Below are 24,623 nucleotides of genomic sequence, written 5' to 3' on the forward strand. Positions count from 1 at the left end.
TAGGATGGACATCTGGCCGGTCCCAGTTTATAATCTCATGTTTTATTCTGCCGTTGAATTGGCTGCAGCACGTTGACACTGTGCATTGTCCTCACAAGAGTACAGTCTTCTTAATCCTTTTCTGAATATATAAGAGGCTTAAAGTATGGAGAAATATAAAGCAAGCACTTGTTTTATACTAAGCTCTGGCTATGCTGCTTTAATCGTATTTGCACTTACACAAATTCCTCATTTGCCATGGAAATTGTTCACACATTGGGATATAGCAATCAGGGCTGTTATTTCCCCCCTCCTTCCAATACTGCAAGGAAATAACAGATTATTCCCCCTCCATTTTCTACTGTTCAACCCAAAGCCAAAGCCACATATATCAGGCTTCCCACAACCTCGATCCATGTTTCCTTCACCTTACTTCTTAGTGAGGTAGTAAGTCTCTGTGTGTATCATACGAAAAACATTGCTTCACATAGATAACTAACATGTCAGGGAGGCTAGGCTAGAACCAGGGATGGTGCCCCACCATAAGGCAAGGCAACCGCTTGTCTCAGATGGAAAGGTGCAGCAAACTGGTGTCCTCTTGGCCTGTTTGCCAGTTCCTACCATTTGCAGAGTCCCGCACTACCTGTTCCTGTTTTGTTGACTGGCTAGCAGACTGCGGCTGGTGCTATGGCCAGCCGGCCACCACCTCCAGCCTAGTGATAGCTAGCCAGGACTTCAAGAGTTCTGCCACCACTTTACTGCCTCTGGAAAGTGGTAGCAGGGGTCCCAAAGTGCTGCCCTTGGCTATTGCCTCTGCCTTTGAGGTCCCTTCCTCAGAACAAGGCATGGAAGGCAAGGTGAGCCTGCAGAGAAGGTCGGTTTCAAGTGATGCTGTTTATTACTGCAACACGTTAAATGATAGTTTGCGGTGGCGGGGCAGGCCTCTTTACCCACAATGCCTCACTCTGAGGAAGGATACTATGCTCTGCAGAGCAAAGTGGCCCCAAGGTAGCTGGTGGAAGCAGTGGATGAGGGGGCATCATTGGGAGCAGGGGAAGAATGAAGAGGTGATGGTGGTGTGGTGCCAGGAGTGGGGTCCAGGGCACAGGGAGGAGGCAGCTGGTTTGCTGACTACCATAGACTCATAGCATCATGGAATTGTAGAGTTGGAAGGGACAACAAGGATGAGCCAGTCCAACCCATTGCAATGCAGGAATCATTCTGCCCAATGTGGGCCTTGAACCCATCACTCTAAGATTAAGAGTCTCAAGCTCTACCGACTGAGCTATCCCAACACTAGTTGGACCTGCTTAGACCTAGCTTTTCATCCGGAGAGCATTAATTTTTGAATGGAAGAGTATTCAGTTACATTAGGCCCTACCTGAAGTCTGCAGTGGTACAGCCTGAGCCCTCAACAAAAACTAGGCTGATATGAGAAAGGGGCAATGTATATGTTTGTGCCAGGAGGTGGAAGGCCTTTTATATCATAAAAACCTGCCTAAATAGTTATGATTAGCTGCTCCATCTTTTATTCTGTTTGGGCCTTAAAAAAGCAACAACTCATTAAGGAAAATTCAGTGTGAAGCTCTTCTTAACAGTGACCCATTGGCTATAATGAGTTAGTTTGACACAAGGCAGTTTAAAAACAAGATGGTGTGTGTTCCTCCCTGCCTTGGCTAAAATGAAAGGACTTTAGCACGCATGTCTCTCTCATGCAAGGCATTCAATCCAAAGTTGCTTAGGAACTCTGCTGAGCATGGGAGATTCTGTACATGGGAAAGACAATTTTTGTTGTATATTGCAGCCCCAAGAGGGAACCCCCCCCTTTTCCTTGCTTCTATTTCATCATCATCAGATGATTATATTTCCACTAACTGGGGTTAAAGAATGTTCAACTCTAGCAATGCCAGAATCTGTGGCCTAGGACCTCAGACATAGCAGAAAGCTACAATTACTGCAAACCAGCTTCCAGCCATAGTTTGGAATCTACTTTGGCAGCACCTCACAAACTATGGCTTGTAAGCTGTTGCAGTTTCAGACATAACACCAAACCATAGTTTGGCATAACATCTGCACAGAGCCATTTTGTGTTATTAAACATTCCGGGCTTGTGGGTGGGAACAGCATCAGCATAAGCATCAGGGGGGCTGCCTTTTGACTGAAATCACAATACATCTCACAACATTAATATAGCAATACAGAACTCGCCAGGCAGATTGCTAAGATGAGAGGCATTAAACCTGCACAACACATTACATAATGAAGACTGATTTGGCAGGCTTGACTGATGAGAGATCCAGTCACGCATCCCTCCATCAGTTGCCAGATTTAAATAAATGGCATTCATGAAACAGTAAGAATTTTAGAAACAATTCCCTCCTTTTGCAAACACCCATTTTATGCAAATAGGAAAACAGAGGCACAAACATACGGCCTAAATACTGGATACTGCCTTAATCGCTCAACAACCCAGAAATACCCTATGTACAAACAAGCAGAAAGCCTTAACAGATCCCCACTATTCCCTCCCTCCCTGCTTGGTTTCCTGCAGTTCCATCTTGCGACAACAACAACAAAACAATGTGCTTCACAGCTTGCAGTTCATTTGAGGGACATGTAAAATGGGAGTGACCTGCAGAGGTTAGAGGCATCTTATTTGGCAAATGGCACGGGCCAGATGGAGAGGCAAGTTCGGCAGCGACATCTGCACGGCGTCCTTTCAGTAATGTGAGAATTGCTGGTAGACAATGCAAAGCCTTTCTAGTGTGAGACTGCAGTCGACTGGAGTCATAGTAAGTGGTTTCTGCTACTGGATGCCTCCAGTTGTGCCTGCCTCAATTTGGGACTGTTTCACACATTACACAGCAATAAGCCTAACACAGAGTGGGAGACTCAACGAGAGTACGCAGCTAAACCTGGATCCCTGGCAAGCATGCCTGTATGACGTACGAGGTTTCAAACACCAATTTGTCACGATATTTTCGAGTGCGCACTTCAAAACCCAACCTAGGTGTACAGTTAAGGGATGTAGCGTGTGTGTGTGTGAAGAGGCCCTTGCTTAATGCCACAGTGCGTTACTTCGTTTTGTTATCAATTTCAGCCTTCTCAATCTTCTGTCCTGTGAGGAACTGCCATATCCCCCCTCTGTAGTTCTCGTTCCCCAGAGCATAGACCAAAGCATTCACGGCTGGCGAGGTTTTGGCAATAACAGCAGGGATCTGTTCGGAAGCAGAGCATTTAAGGAGGTTAGATAAGGATGGGTTCGTGTTTACACAGAATTTCATAATGAAATGATCAGCAACTAATTTTTAACAGCGGCCATGTTTTTCAATGAGCTGGGACTGATGGAACAACCTCCCCCATTCTTCCACTCTCTCTCTCTATTCCTACGTTCTGCCACTTCCATTTGGGCTCCTTAAATCTTGGGTCTGCACAACTGTTCTTGGCTCTACCAGCGGAGCAAAGGACCGCACATTTCTTCTGGGTTGTGGTGCATTTGCCACGATCTCAGGTGTGCTCCTCTTTGCCTGGACTCAGTGGCCAGGCAGGGGGCGATGATGTTTATTTCCCCACTGCCATCCATTTATAAGGTGCTTTGCAGAGTTAGGCAAAAGGGTTAGTGGTCTGTTCTCAAGGATTTTACAGTCTAAAATGGATTGTGTTTGGGGAAGACAGCAGAGGGGGTGGATGGAGAAGAAAGGGATGGATGGGAACCTAAGAAGCTGCCTTATACCGTGGCAGACCATTGATCCATCTAGCTTAGTACTGCCAGCAGTTCTACAGGATTTCAGACAGGGGAAATGTCTAGCCATATCTGGGGACACGAGGGATTGACCCTGGGACATTCTGCATGCAAGGAATAAGCTCTGCCATTGAGCTGCATGCTCCAATCTCCTTGCCTCAGGCTTCTGGGTGTTCTTTCTTGTACTCTCCCATTGATACCGAGTGCTTAGAATTGTCTGCATTGCACGAAAGATCTTTGTGCTCTCGGGCTATTTTTACATACCATTCGAATTTTGGGGGAGATGAAAGTCACATTTTCAACTGCGGCATAGAAACATAAAAGCGAGTAGGGACCCCAGCAGATGACCAAAGATTTCACTGGCAAACCAGTATTAAACTGGAAAAAAACAAGAACAGAGAACGTGGCATTGCGTAAATAAAACCCATATAAAAAGTTAAGATTGATACAGCCAACAAAAGCCCTTTTGGTACAACAGGAGCACATGATTTTGAGACAAAATAAATGTTTCCAGCACTTTGCCACAAACAGATTCCACCCCCCTTTAAATGGCAACCATGAGGAAGTTGAAAGACTGCTTCTTTCGCTTATCAGACTGTATAACCAAGCTATAGGAGATGGTTCCTTGAGTGGGAAAGGAAGCTGTGTACAACCCTTTATATGCTGGGGTATTTTCTTACCTTGAACTGTCCTGTTTTCTTGAATTTGTGATCTACCGATTGATAGGCTGTTAGCATGATGAACACCGGAATCAAGAAATTGAAAAGGGCCAGAGGAATAAGATAGGAAATATAATTCCTGGAGGGGGGAGGGGAGAGAGGAAAGGACAGAGATCTGTCATTCTGTTTGCAATGTTATATAATTGATATTAAAAACCACTTAGGAGAGAAATCATATATTCAATTAGGTTTAGCAAAACATCTTAAGGGGCAGCTCTCTGTGTTAAACATAATAATAGTTCTGTAGGACAACTCTCTCTGGTGGGCTGCCTGATTTCTTAGGAGGCACAATAAGATTAGTGGAGGTGGGGCAGGTGAGGCACAGGGATGGAAAAACCCATCAATTTCACTTTCTCTCACTTTCTCATTTTTCTAGCCAAGTTCAGTTCTCCACATTAGCTTGCAAACTTTTTAAAAAAACAACCTCACGAAAATCCACCAGCATTTCAATGCAAAATCCTTTGAATATGCACGTTGTTTATTTCAGTTTTGCCTCATATACATTTTTTTTTGCAAATCAATTTCCCCTAATGCATTTTTGCAAGTGATTGTCACCAACATTTTTTGCATATTTTACCGCAGTATGTGCATTTTTGTACATGTCACATGGCAGGAGAACTCCATTGCACCATTCAGAATGTCAAAGGATGGCTGCGTTTTAGCAGCACAAGAGCGATATTCTGCCAGGCAACCTTTTGCCCCTGCCGTGTATATGTTTGTCTGTAAAATTCATTTTTACCAGTTGCGCCTATTTTTATTTTAAAGCCACACAGAAATGCCTAGACGGAACACACCTGTCTCCTTTGCTATAGTCCAATGTGCAACATGTTCTTAGAGGCTCGTAGTCATATTCACCCCATCCTAGAAGAGGCATCACAGCCCAAAAGCCAGCAAAAAGCCATAGAAATATCACCATGGAAATCACTGAGCCCCACTGTAGCTTACTTCCTGTAAATGAGAAGAAATCAGATTCATAAACTTGGAATGGAAATAAAAGCAGCAACTCTGAGTCAATTGACCAGGGATTTCTATTGAGAGAGTAGGCCGTGGTTAGAGAAAGGAGTGACTAACTTATGTTGAAACAGGGAGTTTACTCTTTAAGACAATGGATGGTGAAAGAAAAAGCCAAGCTTCATGATATTTTGGAGATATCTAAAAATTCTAATATCTCTTTTTCTACACTCCAATGAAGGCTGCTTTAGATTGACTCAAGATGGATACTTAGGACAAGATAATTTTTAAAATTCTGACTTTAAATTGTTCATGGACAATCGAATCCAATTTAAGGTAGAGATAACACTGTCTTCCCTACTGGTGCACGATTACAATGCCTCATAACAATAGTATTGCATCATGAGCTCTGTTCTACAGGCAATTTACTGTCATGCCCAAGAATTTACTGTTCTACTGTCATGCTTTGGACTTGTAATGTGGCAGAATGAAGAGGAAGCAGATGTTCCTCATGTTTCCTGCCCTCCATGCCAGAAAAGCATCTCCTCTACCTTGGAAAATTGCAATATATCTGGTGCATCTACCAGAATCCAGACATGCGGACATTTCCCCCCTCCCCCACTACCCCAAGGCAGCACCATCACATCCATAGTTCTTGTTATTTTCCAAAATATTTCATTGAAGATTATGTTAACACCCTTTCAGAGCTACTGCAAACAATGTCTGGTGCTTTTTAAAAGCACATATGATTTAAACTGATAGGTAAAGATGAAGGTTTGTATCAAATAAAGTCATCTGGTTAGTGCAAGAACTTCTCCCTGTGCAACAGGACTTCCCCTGTCTCTCCTCTCCCCATGTGCCCTTGCCCCTGCATGTCCCCAGACTGTTCGGGTTCCCCCCATTCTCTGGAGGAGATTTCAGGAAGGGCACGAGGGGGGCATGCAAGGATGGAAGATGGGTAGAAAGTCCTGTTGCACAGGGGGGAGGTCTTTGTGCTAAAGTGGCAAAACTTCATTCCGCTTTCTACCACGGACCAGCAAACCTCTTTTAAAATTCTTAAATATTTTATTTGTCATGTGTCCATACCAGTTTGTAATACTTTTACATCAGCGCTCCTTCTTGTAAACCAGGGTGGGTGTAATTTACAATGAACTAATGATCTAGATCAGGCATCCCCAAACTCGGCCCTCCAGATGTTTTCGGACTACAATTCCCATCATCCCGGACCGCTGGCCCTGTTACCTAGGGATGATGGGAGTTGTAGTCCCAAAACACCTGGAGGGCTGAGTTTGGGGATGCCTGATCTAGATCTATACAAATACCAGGCTAGTACTTACTAGTGCAGTATTGATGATATCGGTCCCAGGCAATGGAAGCTGCAGAGCTAATGCTAGTCAGTGCTGTCAAAAATCCTTGAAACCCATGAATCTGGCAACCATCAGAGCCATAGGGCCAGTATCTGAAAAGAGATAAATGAAAACATTGGAACCTGCCATAGGTGGAGCGATCAGGACACTGATCTCACGCCCTACCTGGTTAGGAAGCAGGGCTGACCAAGACATTTTGCCACCTGAGGTGAACCACAAAATGGCTCCACCCACCCACCAGGGAAGAAGGGCTGAGGGAAGACCTATGTCAGGAACAAGGGGGACATAAAGATTTACTTTGGGAACAAGGGGGAGTGCAGAGGCAGCAACAGTGGGCAATGCATTCCTTGGAGGCTGAATCTGCTGCCCTTGTGGATCTTGCCACCTGAGGCAGTTTCCTCATTTTGCCAGCCCCGATAGGAAGGCAAAGTGGGCATCACCAGAGTTATGTGGGTCCACTCATGCTGTATCTTTTATGTTTGTGTTGTTGGAAGTACAACGGCAGGGAACATTCAATGTGTGAATTAAGGGGTTAATTCTGTTTCTGTTTTGGCTCACAGCAGACTCTGAGTGGCTGGAGGTTCCAGTCAGCTGGGAAAGAATTGCAAGCGTGGAAGACATTTGAGATTTGACAGTTAGTGGTGTTTGCATGGAAAAGCGGCTCTGAAGGAGCTTCTCCTCTGTGCAGGTCTGGCTGAAGAAAAGAAAAACCTCTCTGTATATTTCTCCTCAGGTTATACCCTGCTCTTGTTCACTTTACCCTAAGTAAAGTATTATCCATTTCTTTTTCTCTTTAATCCAGTCACTCTGCTAACTGGTTATGGGCCCAGAAACACTATTGCTGTCACAAGCAAGAGTGGCTCTTTTTTTTTGTGTGAAAGTTTTTATTTATACCTTTCAAGTTTATACATTTCATTTACAATCAATTTCATTTCAAAATTGGACTTCCTTCCCCCTCTTTTTGCGGTTCCTTAAATTTATTTATTTTTAATATCTTCTGCATATCCAAATTCATTTCACTTGCTCATTTAAATATATACTATATGCTGTATACTGTATACTATATATACAGTATATATATATATATATATATATATATATATATATATATACTGTAAATATATACTCTTGTGAAACTGTGGGTTATTACAATAATCCTGCTAATGTTTTTATCTGTTTACAATTTATCTGAAAAAGAATCAATAAACCATTTCCATTATTTTATAAAAAGTTTGTTATCTTGATTTCTTATTCTTCAAGTAAGTTTTGCCATTTCTGCATATTCTATGAGTTTCTGTAGCCATTCTTCCTTTACTGGGACTTCTGCTTCTTTCCACTTTGGGGCAAGTAGCATTCTTGCTGCTGTAGTAGCATAAATAAATAAATTTCTATATGATTTAGGTAGGTCTGTCCCTATAATTCCCAAGCGAGCCTGGCTCTGAGAAAAAAGCAAAGTAAACCTGAAGCAGAACAAAGCATCTGAGGGGAAAATGGGAAGCAGTTCAGGCTTGAAACCGGGTACTGAAAAGCTGAGCAATAGGAACAACCCACTATGGAAATCCAAACTAGAAATCCTACTGGAAACTCACCTGTGGAAAATGCTGAGTACAGACAGACCTACTGACAACCCTGAAAAACTAGGCCAAAGAGAAGAGGCAAGCAAAGGCAGCGATCTGCCTGTTTGTGGAAGATGACCAGCTCCTTCACATCAGGAAAGATGATACAGCTAAGGGGATGTGGAATGCCTCATAGAGACTGTGTGAGCTTGCAGATTTAAGCAATGACCGCTCCCCACATCAAATGGGGGGCGCCTTTTGCGTGGTTGCGCGCAGCCCCCTGGATCCCAGTGTGGCTCCTGGTAGCACGGCTGGCTTCGCCCACCCCAGGCTGGAAACCTGGAGGTCTCCGCCTACCTCAGCCAATCGCCCAATCCCGCAAGGGGAGGCATTGCCAGGGGATCAGCCAGGTAGGGGGAGTGACCGCCGTGACCACACAACGGAAAGTGAATCTTACCTGCGAAGCATCAGTTGGCTCCAGAGCTTCTCCCACTCTGCCCCCCTCAGTTAAGCCTTTTTTTTTTGCAGGCTAACCTCTTCTCCACAGGTACGCGGGCACTGCTGCGTCATAGTCACTGTTGAAGGGCCAGAAAGGAATTTTCCTGCATTGGCAGGTTTTGCCTTCCCTGTAGCAAAACGTCACAACTTTGACGGTTTCAGGCCTTGGGCGGAATCCTTTAGTCTATCTTCCTAAATGGGGGGAGGGGGCGTGAAGCAGTGATCCACCCCCCCTTGCGGTAGTGATCCCAGGGTTCCCCGTTAAAGGGGTCTTGAGGGGAGGCATAGGCCATATGCTGAGAGGTTGTCATTGCTCTCCTCTGTGACAGCGGCAAAATAGGGGGCAGGCTCTCTGCTTGAACATATGTTCTCCAGAGCCAGCCCAATTCCCACATATTCTGGGTAACCCTGATGTCTCCCAGATCCCCGGCTGGGGACAGGGAAGGATAAACACCCAATGCCTGAGCCAAGGTCTCCCTACATCTGAAACTTAATAAAGTTGTGGCCAATTTTAATCCCATAGCACGTTGTCTTGTCATTATTCCACTCGGGGGTCGCCTGGGTTGGGGAGACTCTGCCTGTCCATGCAGTAAGATGTATCTGCCGTGCAAACTGTATGGAATCTGGATGCATTGCTCCATTCCCTCCTGACTCACTGCCCAGTGACACTTCTTACCAGGAGCTAACCCCAAGTATAGGAATTGTCAGTTTAAGAAGACTGGGAGCTTCTACTATACAGAATTTTGAATTTTGTATGTCCAGACATTGTAGCACCCTAATTTATTTTCAAAGCAGCATGCGTGAGTATCACACATCTGAAATACATTAGTTTATCAGTGGCTTAAAAGGACGGATAAAACACATCAATTACTTTTTTTCTTAGTGGAAAGGCACGTTATATTCTTGAATAAATGAATAAATAAAATCTACCTTAAGAAACTAGAGAAAGCTGCAATGAATGCATTGGTGCAGATTCCACAGTCGGACAGTGCAAGGTTGAAAACCAGAAAGTTGCCAGGCGTTCGAAGTGCTTTGATTTTCCAGAAAGAGATGATGGTCAGCAAATTCAGAGAGAATCCAAGCAGCGCTGAAAACAAGCACAGGTTTAAAAGGGTTGTTTTATAACTTTCGCTCATGCTTGGACTCAGATGGACCAGAACAAACTACACCAGCCATACCACCAAGCATTCAACAATGCCCCAACTTTTCTTACTCACATAGTTACTTTTGTATCCCTGTATCTATTTATAACGATCAGAGTTGGCTTGGACTAGTTATGACAATTAACTACAGCCAGAGAGAAGAATAAGGAATCAGATTGAAGCATGGGGCCTTTTGATTTGCATAAAAATAGGGGGTGTTGTCCAATGCTATTCTTCTAGCTAGTACAAGAGAGTTTTGCATGCACACACCCAACTAGGATAATTGGTCAAAAGAAAGAACAAAACAATTGGATAGAAGGGGGAAAGGGTTAACTTCACTCCCTCATCATGGTTCCAGTGCAAACTGTGCTTAATCACCCAGGGCTGTTTTCAAATTTAAGCACAATAATTGTGGCAAAACACATTTTCAGTTTCCCTGCATCATGTGTCATTTGGTTCTTTGCTTTTACTTGCATTTTTTAATTATAAAAATAGCATAGTGTTTTCTTTATTGGCATTTGTTCCTCACCAAACAACAATCAACTGTTAGTAACCCAGTTAAGAGATGCAGCCTTTTCCAACCTGGTGCTGTCCAGAAGTTTTAGACTAAAATTCACACTAGCCCCAGACAGCATCAGTCTGTGTATCTCTAGCACACAATTTATTAAAAAGGGGAACAAATTAAATTCATTTTCCAAGAGACCAATGTGGGTTACAATAGATCCCAGTCTATTATTTTAATACTTTGCATTTTTAATAAAAATCTAAACATGTACAGCAAACAATCATGACAAATAAATAAGGAATTATATTATGCAGATTATAAAGATACATAGAATATATAGAATAGATTATATAGATGATAAACAACTCAGGTTTATGGAAAGCTAAATTTGGTATGACAAAAGACTTGGATAGTTGGTTAAAAGGAGGTGGAAGAGAGAAAGGATGACAAATTATTCAGTGGAATAGCTGAAACAAAATTGGTTGATTCTCAGCATATTGATGGATGGCCCTCAGTAGGAAAGTATGTGTGGGTAAAAGGATCAGACATGCTCTTGTCTGTAAGATGGTGAGATGTTAATACCACTAGTACTGCCAGTCAGGTGACTAAGCATGCCATCTTGAGTTTGACATCGCTAGGAGCTCCCTCAGCCTCAGGAGCAATCCTAAGTGTGCCTTCGAGCAAGGTGGTATAACTGAAGCTTCAGAAAAATCAAATCTCCCATGAAAGCTATCTGCAGATTGCTAAAACCATCTGGAAGTCTTCCTGAGTTGCCCTGCAATAATTCCCAGTATCCTCAAATTTCCAAAGCACAAGTGTGCAGGATTAGTAGAGGCACTTATCATGGTTTACTGGGGCAGCAATTGTAACTCTTCACGCCGTTCTGATCTCCCACGGCCCCAGTTAGGACTGCTCGGCCTGTGAACTAAAATGACCTTGGTCCTTTATATTATTGGGAGAAAGCCACAGCTCTGCTTTGCATGCAGAAGAATAAATCTTCACGCCTCAGCATCTCCAGGAAAGCCTAGGAGAGACCCCTGCCTGAAATCCGGAAGAGCCACTGTCAATCATTCATTGTAGATAATACCGAGCTAGTTGGGGATCATAGAATTGTAGATCTGGAAGGGACCATGAGGGTCATTTAGTCCAACCTCCTGCTATATATATTTGCTCAGAACTGAGGCCCACTGTGTCCAATTAAGTGTGCATAGTATCAGAATTTGAATAATTCCTTCTACTTTATGTGACATCCATTACACTGCTGGGTAGTTAAATCAAGGGGCCAGATTCAACTAAATAAAGCTAGTGAGAGCCAGTGCCATGGGTCCTGTTAGCGCAACAGGGCTTCCCCCCCTCTCTTCCCATGCTTCCCCAAATCTGCCCCCCCAAATCAGCTCTGAGGAGTCCAGAGAACACCCAGAACAGCATTGGGGGGGGGGGGTAGGGGAAATAGTTCCATCTGGCCAGCAGAAATGCTTGCCTGTAGAGCAACATTGAATTCCATCTTAAGACATGATGTAGCCAGAGTTAAGTAATTTTAATTCCCATTGATTTAAATGCACGTGCTTAGTTTTGTGCCATGGATATCAGTGGAACTGGATCGTGCCCTGCATTTATTACAAAACTTCAGCGGCGGACATCCGACTTACATTGTTCTTTTTCCTGCGGAGATAATCCCTTGAAAACCCACCACCAACATACTTTTTACTAAGACTGTGGCTGCAACCTTAAATACACCTACCTGGCAGTAAGTCCCTTCAAACTCAAAGGGGCTTACAGCTGGCTGCAAATTTACAGATTTGTATTGTAAATGTATCTGTCATCCACACAACTCACTCCTGGATTGGAGGTCAAATATTTTCCCCAGTCAAAGAATTGAACAGTTCTTTTTGACCATTAGAATAGGACCAAAATACATCAGCAGGAATGAAAGCATTTTTTTCGCTTGACAGTGATATATGCCACCATCAAATTTCATATGCATAGAGTCATCACACATGGAGTATACTTCAGCTACAAAGTGGCTGATTTCAGTAGGACAGATGCATTTTTTAATTCTTTGAATTTTTCATTCCTTGGGAACTAAAAGTGTGTTTAATTTTTACCAGATTGCCTTCTTTTATATCATTTTAAAAGTCAGCAGGCAATTATCTGTGTTTTTAGTAACAACATTAAAAAGCACAGTAAAAGGGGGGGAAATGGTACAAAACTTAACAGGTTTCAGCTGAAGTATAAAAACGAAACTATAAATAACAAAAAGGATCAGAATTCTCAACTAGGCTGTTTGCTAATTTATCACTAGCACAACTGTCTGTGAAACTGAGACACCCAGCTAATTTATTACTAATGCAAATGCATTTGCACAGTCTGTTGAAATTCCTACAAGTTATGTGATGAAGAAGAAATAGAGGCAAAATCCATTTAGCTGGACTTTTGAGACAGGTTTTTCTTTTGTGAGTAAGACATGCTTAAAATCCAGTGCTGCTGAATGATGTGTCCTTCAGCCTATTTTGGGCATCTTCATTCAAGTATACAAGATTCTGTTATATAACCTTGTTAGGTGAAAAAAAGATGGGCACAAATGGAAAGCGATGAGTTTCAGAATAAACAGTAAGATATGAACCATCTGTATGACTCCTCAGTCCTAAATGCAAAACCACCTTTTAAGTCCATACGGAACAGAAACAATAAAGATCTTTATTCCTGGAATCCTTCAAAACAACAAACTTAACTTTCGCTCCTCAATAGTCTTGTTGCATAACATGCCTTGCAAGCAACCTCTGCCCTGTTTCATAAAGGCATAATGAACAATGGCGTAGCCATAGAAACAAGATTTACCCTGAAGCCTATACTGCTCTATTGAAAGTGTTATGTGGTTATATATAATCTTTCCCCCTTCTTCTTCAAACCACAGTTTTGCTTGAGCAATGAAACAGCAAGAAGGTCTGATCTGATCTAAGAATTCTCTGACCACACCGCCCTTCATCCCAGCTTACCTTCTGCCATCATCAGGGTGCCCAAACCAAAGACTTCAACTTCAGTGAAACCTTCAGGGAGAGTGTGTGTTGTTGCCATCTTTAAAGCAGCAAGGCCAGACTAGCTTAGGCTCTGCCTCCCCTACTAGCAAACTCCAAGTGACAATCTCTCTCTCTCTCTTTTTTTTGGCTAGATGTTCTGACTCTTCTGAAAGCCTAAAGCAGCTTCCTTCTTAAAGGGCCAGTTGGTGCATGGACATGGACTGAGTACAGTACAGTGGTTCCTCGGGTTACAGATGCTTCGGGTTATAGATACTTCAGGTTACAGACTCCGCTAACCCAGAAATATTACCTTGGGTTAAGAACTTTGCTTCAGGATGAGAACAGAAATCGTGTGGTGTGGCGCAGCAGCGGCAGCAGGATGCCCCATTAGTTAAAGTGGTATCTCAGGTTAAGAACTGTTTCAGGTTAAGTATGGACCTCCAGAACGAATTAAGTTCTTAACCTGAGGTAGCACTGTATTATGAGAAATGAGCTCTCTGTGCAGCCTTTTCCAAAATCCCCATAATACAAGCAAGTGACAGCAGTCACCTGCCATTACCAGTAAGCTCTGAAAATTATAGTTCACAGAGGGGGAAACAAAACAGGAATGTGCTGTTGGTCTTTACAGCAGTTACTGTTGCAATATGGATAAGAAATTAATCCATTCCTGGTTTTATGCTTATGTAGATCCGAGTATTCCTCTCATTTATGTACAGCTTAGGCTTCATATGACCATGCATGCAAGCATTTAGCTCCAACATAAATCTCAAGTAACAATGGAGTCTAGCCCAACTCCCATCGCTATCTACCTCACAGAAGAATGTCCTACTGAATTCAGTGGGGCTTACTCCCAGGTAAGTGGGGTTGGCATGGCAGCCTTAGTCTGAAAACCAAATAAAGTACTGTGGTGAACAGCTATTTGAAGTAAGGTAATTGTCTTAGCTAATGGTCAGGGGTCCCTTTACCTTTACCTTTTCCTTTAATTTTCTTAAATAATTTGATATGTAACCATAGCTTGCTATCTCTTTCTCTTAATAAACAGCCTTTCTTGGGCCTCCGTACAAATACATTTATCGTGGGTAAATAACCACTAATTACAAAAAAAATTACATAATGCTAAGCTGCCTTTATCATTTAATTCACTTACATGTTAAATGAGCGACTCAGAAAATGAAATGAGACTTTAAGAGAGCGAACCAAACTCTTTCAAAAACTAGGAACATGGGAAGCTGTCTTATGCTGAGTCAAACCATTAGTCCATCCATCTCAGGACTGCCTACACTGACTGACAGCCGCTCTTCAAGGTTTTAGAGGCTGACACTCCCAGCCCTACACAGAGATGCTAGGGACTGAACCTATAACCTTCTGCACGCAAAGCAGACATGCTATTGCCTTTCCCCATGAAATGACCTCAGTATGAAATGACCTTCTTCACAATGAAATATATGACCAAATAAACAGCAGAGCTGTTACCTCTGATGAGCAGATTCCATAGTTTCACAGAAAAGCACAGTGAAACATGCAAAACCCACATGGATGCACAGCCTTGTCTCAGCTATGAAAACTTTGATAAAGCCTCTTTGGCATCCAGCTTACATAAATAAAGTACCACACAACTCTGTAAAATAAATTTACCTGACTAAAATTGCTCATTTCTCCATGCCCATAATGATTTTAGGTTGTCACCTGAAAGCCTGCGGACAATGGATTAAGCAGTAGTTCCAAAGGCTATTCTGGAAAATCGTTTTAGTTCCCGGGTTTCTTTTGTTTCAGGATTGCTTCTTGCATCCATAGCTGGTCTTCATAAACTATGCGAAGCACCTGAGAAATGGCAAGACCTTTTAATCTGAGCTATGAGGTCTTAAGCAGCTTCAGCCTCTCAACTACAATGGAAAGAATAGCACTGACCTATACTACAGGGTATATTATTAAGTACAATGTAATATTTTAAGGATGATATATAATAAAAAGTGCTTTGAGCTTCTAAAGTGAAAAATAAATGCTAAATGTTATTACATTTACAGTTCCCACCAGCTTTTGAAGGTGTACTAGGTGTTTTGAAGGTATTCTATTGTTCTAGGCACGTTTTGCGACAGGCAGTTGCATTAACGCGAGCAGTTTCTGAGCTCTGGGTACAGTACTGAGCCTAAGATTTCAGATTAAAATGGCCACTGCTAGGCAGGGAAAGGACTAGACCATGTGAAAAATGAACGTAAGATATTAGCTGAAGTTCATTCATTTTCAGCTTTGTTTTCTTGCTATAAAAAAGCACACCTGGACATTCCGTTGTTGCACCCATAACCTAGGTTTAAGGTGCAACTTAGCTAGCATTCATATCTCAGTTTCTAACTCTGGTTCCACTATAAGGTTCATCTCTGTCTTATGCAGAATTTCCACGAGTGATGCACATTCCTGGCATGGAGATTCTGTAATCATTGGGTGAACCAAGTGGTGAGCAGATGTCAAGTGTCTGGTCTTCTGCATTGTGGGATTCTCTTTTGATGGCACCCACATTAGGATTTGGACCTCATATTTGACGTGACTCATATATTTCAATGAAATCAATGGGTCTTATTTCCAAGGAAAGTATGGAAGAAACCATGAAATATGGTGGTACAATCAAAATTGATGTTCACCTATACCAGTCTGATATAGTACTTACTATTGTACTCCTATTTCCTGATCTATTGTCTGTGGTTCTGGAATTGAGAGCCTTCAATTCTGAGTGGAAGCACCATATTATGAAAGTGGTAATTATTATTAGTTCTATTTAACACAGGCTTTATTTCTTTTTTCCTTCCTTCCTTCCTTCCTTCCTTCCTTCCTTCCTTCCTTCGGAGGTCATATCTGCATTTCATCCAGTCTCCATCCCACCTCCAGTTCATCTGAACTGTAGAAGATGTAACCACAGTAACTACAATGACCCTGTACCCAACAGTATTCCATCACAAGCATTTTTCATTGTTTCAAACCCTCCAACATTTTTCCCAGTTGAAAAACTGAGACACTTTTGTAACATTCGTATTCTCACTAAGACTCACCACCTGGGCATCAGTGCCCATTATATTCCTCATATGCTGTATCCAGATACATATAATGAATCAAGTTACTCTGCAATGGTATATCTTGCAAGGGTATCTAAACTGGCCATAACCTTTTCCTAAAAGTGTTTAACAACGAACCTGGTTTTAGTAATCAGGGACAGGTCTTGGGGATAGATGCCCAGGACCCCACTCAGCAGAAAAAGGTGGGGGGGGGGGCAAGATGCAACAAACCTGGTTTATCATATTTGGAAGGGGATGAAATAATACATGTTACTATTTACAGATGCCACCCCCTCTTCAACAAGACAGGTAAGAGGTCTAGAGCCAAAATTTGCAAGGGCATGATGAGAACATGCAACCTTTTCCCTCTCCTCCAGTGTATAGCAGGGATTATTGACTTGCACCACTGGTATTACTATGGAACAGCTGCAACTCAAATAAATTCAGCAATGCTTACAATCAGTGATGGGAGGAAGGGAAGAAAATGCACTGGAAGATTGTGCCCTTGTGAGTGCATGTCCTAGAATAAGTTGCAGCCCACCTCCCATTGCACTATCTATCTTCTAGAGACCCAGGGGAGGGGCTTGAAACTTGAAGGATACTGTTGTACAACGTGTTAACAATTTTAAAAAGCCATTCATGGCATGTTCCACAAAGCTGATTTATCAAGATCAAAAGCAAAGCATAAAGGAAAATAAAGGCCCGTTCATGATAAATAGGTAAAGGTAAAGGGACCCCTGACCATTAGGTCCAGTCGTGACCGACTCTGGGCTTGCGGCGCTCATGTCGCTTTATTGGCCGAGGGAGCCGGCGTTTGTCCGCAGGCAGCTTCTGGGTCATGTGGTCAGCATGACTAAGCCACTTCTGGTGAACCAGAGCAGCGCACAGAAACACCGTTTACCTTCCCGCCAGAGCGGTAACTATTTATCTACTTGCACTTTGATGTGCTTTCGAACTGCTAGGTTGGCAGGAACAGGGACCGAACAATGGGAGCTCACCCCATTGCCGGGATTTGAACCGCTGACCTTCTGATTGGCAAGTCCTAGATTCTGTGGTTTAACCCACAGCGCCACCCACGTCCCCTCCATGATAAATAGGGGTGGTTAAAGTATATGTGTTGACTTCTATTTCTGACGCCATTTTTATTTGGAGCTACCCCAGCTTACCTTCTACCAGCAGGGCGGTGCCAATACTAAACACCTCTAATTCAGTGAAGCCTTCAGGAACAGGGTATGCCGAAGTAACCATGTCTGCAAGAAAAATGCACCCTATTTTGGGCTCTCCACCCCAGCCACAGAAGTGACCCGATCACTTCTTTTCACTGAATTTCCCAGTAGTCTAAGACATCTTTCCTTCTTAAAGGGCCAATCCGCGTGCTGACACATGAAAGTTCTTATAGAAAAGCTTTGGGGCTTTAATGCCAGCATGGCAATCCTTACAAAAATGCCCTTAATGAGTCCGGCAGAATCCCCATCTCCCCGCACCCCCTGCAACTGCTGCAAATCGCATTTGTGTATTGTGGCAAAAGGAGAAGCATTCACGGAACTCACAACAGGCTCTTTGTAGGGATGAAATTTAAGAACGCCCTCCGGTTAATTCTGCAACACTGGGAAAGAATTAAAGGATGCTGGAATGGCCAGTGGGGGAGTGAGAGGTAATTGGGGAGTGACCTGAATAAAAGCAACAAATGTTATTCAACGTCTAATTAGGGGAAAGGGGACAAAGGGAATTTCTGGAGCACATATTTTGTTGTTCTTATGAAAGAAATCCAATGGCCAGCAATTTTTGTGAAACTGTTTTCCTCCTTTCTGGTCCTGTTTTGTAATGGGCTGCTAATAACTTTGCAGATGAGCAAACCACAGTTACATATCTGAGCTGCTCCCAAAGACAAAGCCTGCTCAAAAGGGCATGGCCCCTTGCAAGTTGGTGCCCGCTGCTGCAAGTCCCACTAAAAGCTGATTCCCAAAATACATTTCAAACTTGGGACCAGTTAGAGGTGCTGGCCAATGCTCAGCTGAGCTGCTACAAAATGCTAGGCCATGGTTCAGATTTGTTGTCTAGTAGAACTTACGTTATCGCTAGGAAGGATGGATGGATCTGCCAGTTTTGGTTCCCTCCATTTCTCATTTTTCTAGTCTTAAATTCAGCTTTCCACATTTCTGAACAAGTTGGCAATTGTTTCAATAATAACAAAAAATGCTTGTGAAAATTCATCCGCATGTTAGTGCAAATTTCTCTGAATAGACACATTTTTGCAAGGCGACTTTCTCTTACAATGCATGCTTGTGTGCTGTTTTCACTGCTGTGTAGCCATTTATGCACACTAAACCTTATCATATGCATTTTTCTACACATTACTTGACTGGAGTACTGCATTGCAAAATTCGGAGAAGTGCAATTTTTGAAGAATGGCTGCCTTTCGGTTCACAAATTGTTTCAGAAAGTGTGAATTTGGCAGGTTTGTCATCAGAAGTGAGAGACTGAGCAGAAGAATCAATATTGCATCCCCCTTTTTCTTCTCTCAATAGTGGCCATCCATCAAGGTGCCCAAGGCCGATATCATCCCCGAATGGGGCCTGAACTTGGACTGAGATGGGTCTAGATAATGAGTTTCATCCAAGAATACCTGCAGCTACTTCACCACAACTCTCCCAATCACCTACCCAAAAAAACAACGTATTAGCATCCAGCCAAAAACTATTGTAGACTAAAGGGCACCACTCCATCACATTCACCATATCCTGGACCTACCCAGACATGCTGTGCCAGCTAGATTTTATTAACCTCAAGGGACAGGGCACATGGCTGGATGCATAGATACAGGAACCTTGTCAGGGTTCTCAATCCACATCAGCTGAAATTGATCTCATAAAACCTGGCCAGATGTGTCACTGGAGAGCTCACTTGCTTCTGCACAACTTATGTCATCAATAACACGATGAAGATGAACACAGTTTATGAAGCCTAACACTTTGTTTTCAAGTAGTGTTGTCATCTTGGGGTGGATAGGCACATGCCATGTTACTCTTGTCTGAAATGTGTTCAAATGGCCAGGCAACCCATGTTCAGGCGGAAAAGAACTAAACTTTTGGAGTTCTTACTTCCACCGGAAGTTCATAAATCAATCTCTAGACCAGAGGAGGAAAAGCTGTGATCCTCCAGACGTTGCTGGAGTCCATCTCATATCAGCCCCAACTGAAGTGGTCAAGGATGATGGGAGTTGGAGCTCAGAAACGTCTGGATGGTCACAGGGATCTGCAACAGAAACAAAGTATTTTTATTGACTTTGTTAAAGTGGGGAAAGCACTAAAAAAAAAAATCAACAGGTTACTAAATTGAGGGCATAGTGTATTAAACTATGAGACAGAGCAATCTTAAGGATGCTAACCTGGCCCATCTGGGTTAGTCAAAGTGTATTAATAGGTCTCAGTGAGGCTGAAAATGTCTTAAACTTTATTGGAATGCCAGACAAAGCAGGACAATCGATGATACTTTTCCATTATTTTTTGCATTATTTTCTGTTTGGCTACAGACTGTATGACCTCAATGTCAAAACGTTCTGTACACATGGCCTTTGTCCATTCTGTGCATTCACAAAAGAGCTGCAGGCTTGATTTCTTTCTCCTACACATCCAAGCAGAAGTAGAGACCCAGGCACGGCAGCCTATTCAGTGCCATCCACTTACAAACCGTTAAAATGGGATTACGAGCCTGTCCTGCTATAAAACCCTTTTTTCAGTGTCTCTGCTGTCGATTGTTAAAAGGCCTTTCCATTATGATGTTCATGAAAAAGGAGAGCAGAGTGTTCTAGGGAGAGGACACGGCTGTTGCATAAACTCTCCTTTCCAATTGTCCCCTGTGTGCTCTTTTGGTGAGGTCCAAAAGCCTCTTGTTTTGATTTCTCCTGAGATTACACGGTACAAACAGTATGGGTGCAATCAATAAAGAACATCTCTTGTTCTGGCCTTGTGCCTGTGCCCTTCTGTCTCACTTTTATTTCATTCTCTGCAGCACAAAGTAGTTTCTTTGTTTTGTTTTTGCTATTAAGCACTTATTGATAAGCCAATAAAGTCGGAGCAAATTCAAAAAATAGACTTTCAGGTGTCAGAATTCCAGAAATGAAAATGCTCTATTCAGCAACTGGTGAGTGAGAGGGGATAGAAAATATGTTGAACTGGGGAGGCCTGAACTTGAGTTCCCATTTAGACTTTACCTTTGCCTCGCATTCATTGGAACGCAGTAGGGTTGCCATATCCCCAAGAATGAAAATCTGGTTTTATGAGATCAGTTTTGGGGGATCAAAGTTGTTGAGCTTTTTGGGGGGAACATTTCCCAAAAAAACATTCATTTTGGGGGTTTTCTTAGATTTTTAAAAATAGCCCAACTTCAGCAAAAATCTGCTCAGGCGCCATTTTTCTTAGCGATTCCAGGACATGTCCAAGAAAACCAGGACGTATGGCAGCCCTGGAATGCAACAAATCTTCCAGGGCAAAACAAAGTAAAGAATATGAAGTAGATCTTTAAATTTATATGTTTATTTTTTTGATTAAGCTTTTGAAATAGCTAGTTTGTATTCCCTTGCCATGTCACCACTGGCAGAGGAAGGTGGGTGTGGTAGGTACGGCCTGCCCCGGGTGTCATCCCTGAGGGGGGTGACATTGCCGCCCTGCCCCCCTGGGATGCTCGCTGCAGGCAGAGGCGCCTCCCTGGGACGCTCGCTGCTGGCAACATCCCCCGTGCTCCCCGCCCAGCCCCTGTGGGATGCTAGCCCCGCCCCTGTGGGGAGCTAGCCCCACCCCATGGGTGACTAGCCCTGCCCCCGGGTGCACAGCATGTGTGCCGCTCCAGGTGTCGGAGCAGCTAGCTCCGCCTCTGCAAGTCACACGGCTGAAGTCAATAGCCAGTTTCACCATGCCTATTAATTATACATCGGTCAGGCTTTGAGAAATACTCAGCAAACTCCATGGGGACTTTTTGTTATTTGATTGACTTCTTGGAACTTTGGATCCACTAAAATTCACTTCTACCTTTGTGCCTGTACTAGTCTATTCCCAGTGTAAGTAACTTAGGAATGCCCCATTTCAGCAGCTTCTTCTGTTTGCCTTAGTCCATGACAAGGATATTTTAGAGAAGGTTTGTCTCCATGTTTTTAGGATCTTACGGGTTGGATCCAATACCATTAACTGCATGAAGTGTTCAGGACAGATAAGAAAAAAGGTTTCTCAAACGAACCTTCATTATTAGAAAAAGTGTTATTACAAAACCAAACCAAGGTAATATCAAAAATATATGATACATTATTGGAGTGGGAGGTCAAAGACGAACAGGTCAAGGAGGTAATGATCAAGTAGGCTTTAGCTATTGGGAAAACCATTAACTTCACAGCATGGGAAGAACTATGGAGAAAGAACTTGAAATTTACAGTCTGTGAAGTATTGAGGGAAAATCTAATCAAGATGTTTTATAGATGGTATTTAACACCTACCAAAATAGCTAAAACGTATAAGACAAAAACAAATCTGTGCTGGAGGTATGGTAAAACAGAGGGGACACTTATACATGTTTGGTGGACCTGTGAAAAAAATCAAAAGCTTCTGGAACATAGTATATGACGAGCTTAAAAAAATGTTTAAGTATAACTTTATGAAAAATATAGAAGCTTTTCTACTAGGGATAACGGACACAGGTATAGCAAGAGAAGATCAGAAAATATTCCTCTATGCCACAGGAGCGGCAAGGATCCTAACTGCTAAAAAATGGAAAAAAGAAACTGTGCCAACAAAAAAGGAATGGCAAGACAAACTGTTAGAGTATATTGAACAGGCTAGAGTAACAGAGGCAATTAGAGATCACAGTAGACAAGACTTTCAAAAAGCATAGGGAAAATGCAGAGAAAACAGTGCCCTAAAATACATACCTGGACTTGTTTCGATTAATGTCTGCAGGAGACTTTGTGGATAATTAAGTTATAATTAGAAAAATCTTAATAATTATTCGTAAAGGGAACAGCTTATAAGAAGTAAATAAGGAGGCCAGGTACAGGATAAAGGAAGTCTTTTATTTGGTTGTTTGTATTGTTGTATGTTATGCTCATTGTATGTTATGTTCACATTTAATTAAGGTGGATTTCTGTATTGGGGGGTTTATGTTATGTTGTAAATAAAATTTCCAATAGAGAATTCAAAAAATAAAAAATAAAATAAGGATCTGCAATGATTCTGTTGTGGCCATGATAAGGCTGAGCCAAAAGTGCTCACTTCATCTGAGATTCATTTCCATTAGTGTCAAAATTGTGTCATTCCCAGCAATTCTTCATGTCCATTGTGAGCACACTTGTATTGATTTTATTGGGGTTTTTTTTTGTGTGTGTGTTCTTTGTTATTTTTTGTCTGTCTATTATGCTTATTTCCTCACATTTCTGTTTCTGCAAAAATGCAAAATGTGTATGCTTCCTTTCGATGGCTAATTGGCATTCCCAAGGCAGTTTATAGAGGAATAAAAATCCCAATATTGTAAAATAAACAAACAATAAAACTACACAGCTTAGGATAAAAACCATTTAAGTCATATTGGCCTTGGAAAGCTACATGATTTTGTTAAAGTTGTTGCAGCCTTAAACCTGATATGATGATGTGATGGATACTTGTAAACAAAATTATGCGGCTTACCATAGTCAATATGCTTAAAGGCGTGCAAAGGGGGAAAACGAATTCATTTTTATTTGTTTTCTTTTTAAGTATTCATTTGTTTCGTTTTCAGTTTGCTGAAAATTGCATTTGTTCCTCTGTTTTCCACAGAAGACCCGGATTATGACTTCTGCTTGTTTGATCCAAATGGCATGACATTTGCAGCCCCTCATGGCATTCATCACTCCAAATTACAGATAGATAGGGCAATGGAAAAGGGTTGGAATCTGAATACACACTGAGATTTATTGATTTATTTAGTGTTCGTATTTAATTTTTATTGTTGTTGGATAGAACAATCCATGTTATTGAAAGACTGCATTTGTTTTAAACATTTTGTAATGTCAATCCATCATCACAATTTTTCTTTTAAAAATCAATAAAATATTTTTTCTTAAAAAGAAGAAGAAAAGAGAAATCCTATATGATTCACATTGCTTTCAATGGAAGACCCGGCTGAATTTCTCCTGCTTCTAGCTTCAGTGTTTTTGATTCTACTGTAATGAAATTTTATGAATTCTATGTGCAATTTTGGGCCAATGGTTGACAGGGCCGGAAATGAATTTTTTCTCTCAACTTCATCGGCACTTGGCTGGTTCCCCACCCCTTTCTCTTTTTGAAATTATGGTCTTTCTTTGTTAGGTAGAATAAAGTTTGCATGCTCCGTGATTGCAGTCATGGGATTGTTGTCTATCACATGATGGTATATGTTTTGACTCCACAAAGTGGGAAGTGACGGAGACAGGATGTTTGTATTACTGTGTTCCGTGAAGTGGGACTATTGTCCTTTGTCCTTACTCTTTGCTGTCTGATGCTAGAGAGAGAGGGAGCCATGTTGCAGTGCTCCTTGTGTGTTTATATGTAAATAAAGTAGATTAGCCAAAATGCTGAGTTGCTGAGGTCTGTCACGCAAGCTGTGAACACTCTGCAGATCCCTAAGTGTGCTGGTGTCTGTTGGCATCGGTCACTGTGATGTTTGGGCTGAAGAAAGCTTTTGAAGCTCCCGAACGATCGACCACGAGGGAGAGAACACGCCAGTCGGGCATGTGTCTCTGCCAGGGTCCTACTTGAATGTAGGACGAGCTCCTGACACTGAGGTCACGTCCCCCAGATTGGTTGGCTGGGGGCGTGACACGGCTGGGAGTCTTGGTGACATGGGCGGCATCCCTCTGCCCCCAATCTGGGTCACTGGGGGTCCCGGATGCCAGTCTGCAACACCGCCCCCCAGGTAAAGGGAGCGGATTTGCTGAGGGCGGAAATAGCTTTGGGCAGGATCAATGTAGTAGAGGCCCGAGGGGAGGATTGACCACAGCACCTGCAACTGCAGGGTGGAGATCTCCCTGTTGGAATCTGCACCCTGGTTGCCCAGTGAGACCTTGTTTGCCTGGCTTGCACCACGGCACGGTTCAACCCTGGC

General features: G+C 42.5%; 1 protein-coding gene across 3 annotated transcripts; it reads right to left on the reverse strand.

Moving 5' to 3' along the window:
• Positions 1 to 17,995, reverse strand: RGR (retinal G protein coupled receptor). 3 transcript variants are annotated; one of them, XM_081005081.1, is made up of 7 exons: positions 17,687 to 17,995; positions 9,743 to 9,899; positions 6,729 to 6,850; positions 5,235 to 5,388; positions 4,402 to 4,519; positions 3,986 to 4,099; positions 1 to 3,197 (listed from the first exon to the last, which is right to left on the reverse strand). In XM_081005081.1, the coding sequence occupies exons 1-7, from the start codon at positions 17,766 to 17,768 to the stop codon at positions 3,054 to 3,056; spliced, it is 891 nt and encodes a 296-aa protein (XP_080861207.1). In that variant the 5' UTR covers positions 17,769 to 17,995; the 3' UTR covers positions 1 to 3,053. The 3 variants fall into 3 exon arrangements, with proteins under 3 accessions (XP_080861207.1, XP_080861208.1, XP_080861209.1); XM_081005082.1 differs by lacking the exon at positions 17,687 to 17,995 and adding an exon at positions 13,456 to 13,607; XM_081005083.1 differs by lacking the exons at positions 9,743 to 9,899; positions 17,687 to 17,995 and adding an exon at positions 7,056 to 7,372.
• Positions 17,996 to 24,623: the final 6,628 nt, after the last annotated feature.

Source organism: Podarcis pityusensis (assembly GCF_964106645.2).
Source record: "Podarcis pityusensis genome assembly, chromosome: 5".
NCBI lineage: Eukaryota > Metazoa > Chordata > Lepidosauria > Squamata > Lacertidae > Podarcis > Podarcis pityusensis.

Excerpts from the sequence above, each read along its gene's own strand:
- RGR (XM_081005081.1), bottom strand. The coding sequence starts at position 17,768 with ATGGTTACTTCGGCATACCCTGTTCCTGAAGGCTTCACTGAATTAGAG. Across the intron at positions 9,900-17,686 it reads CACCGCCCTGCTGGTAGAAG|CGCTGCTTGGATTCTCTCTG; the intron begins GTAAGCTGGGGT and ends GCTTGTTTTCAG. Across the intron at positions 3,198-3,985 it reads TCTCCCCCAAAATTCGAATG|ATCCCTGCTGTTATTGCCAA; the intron begins GTATGTAAAAAT and ends GCTTCCGAACAG.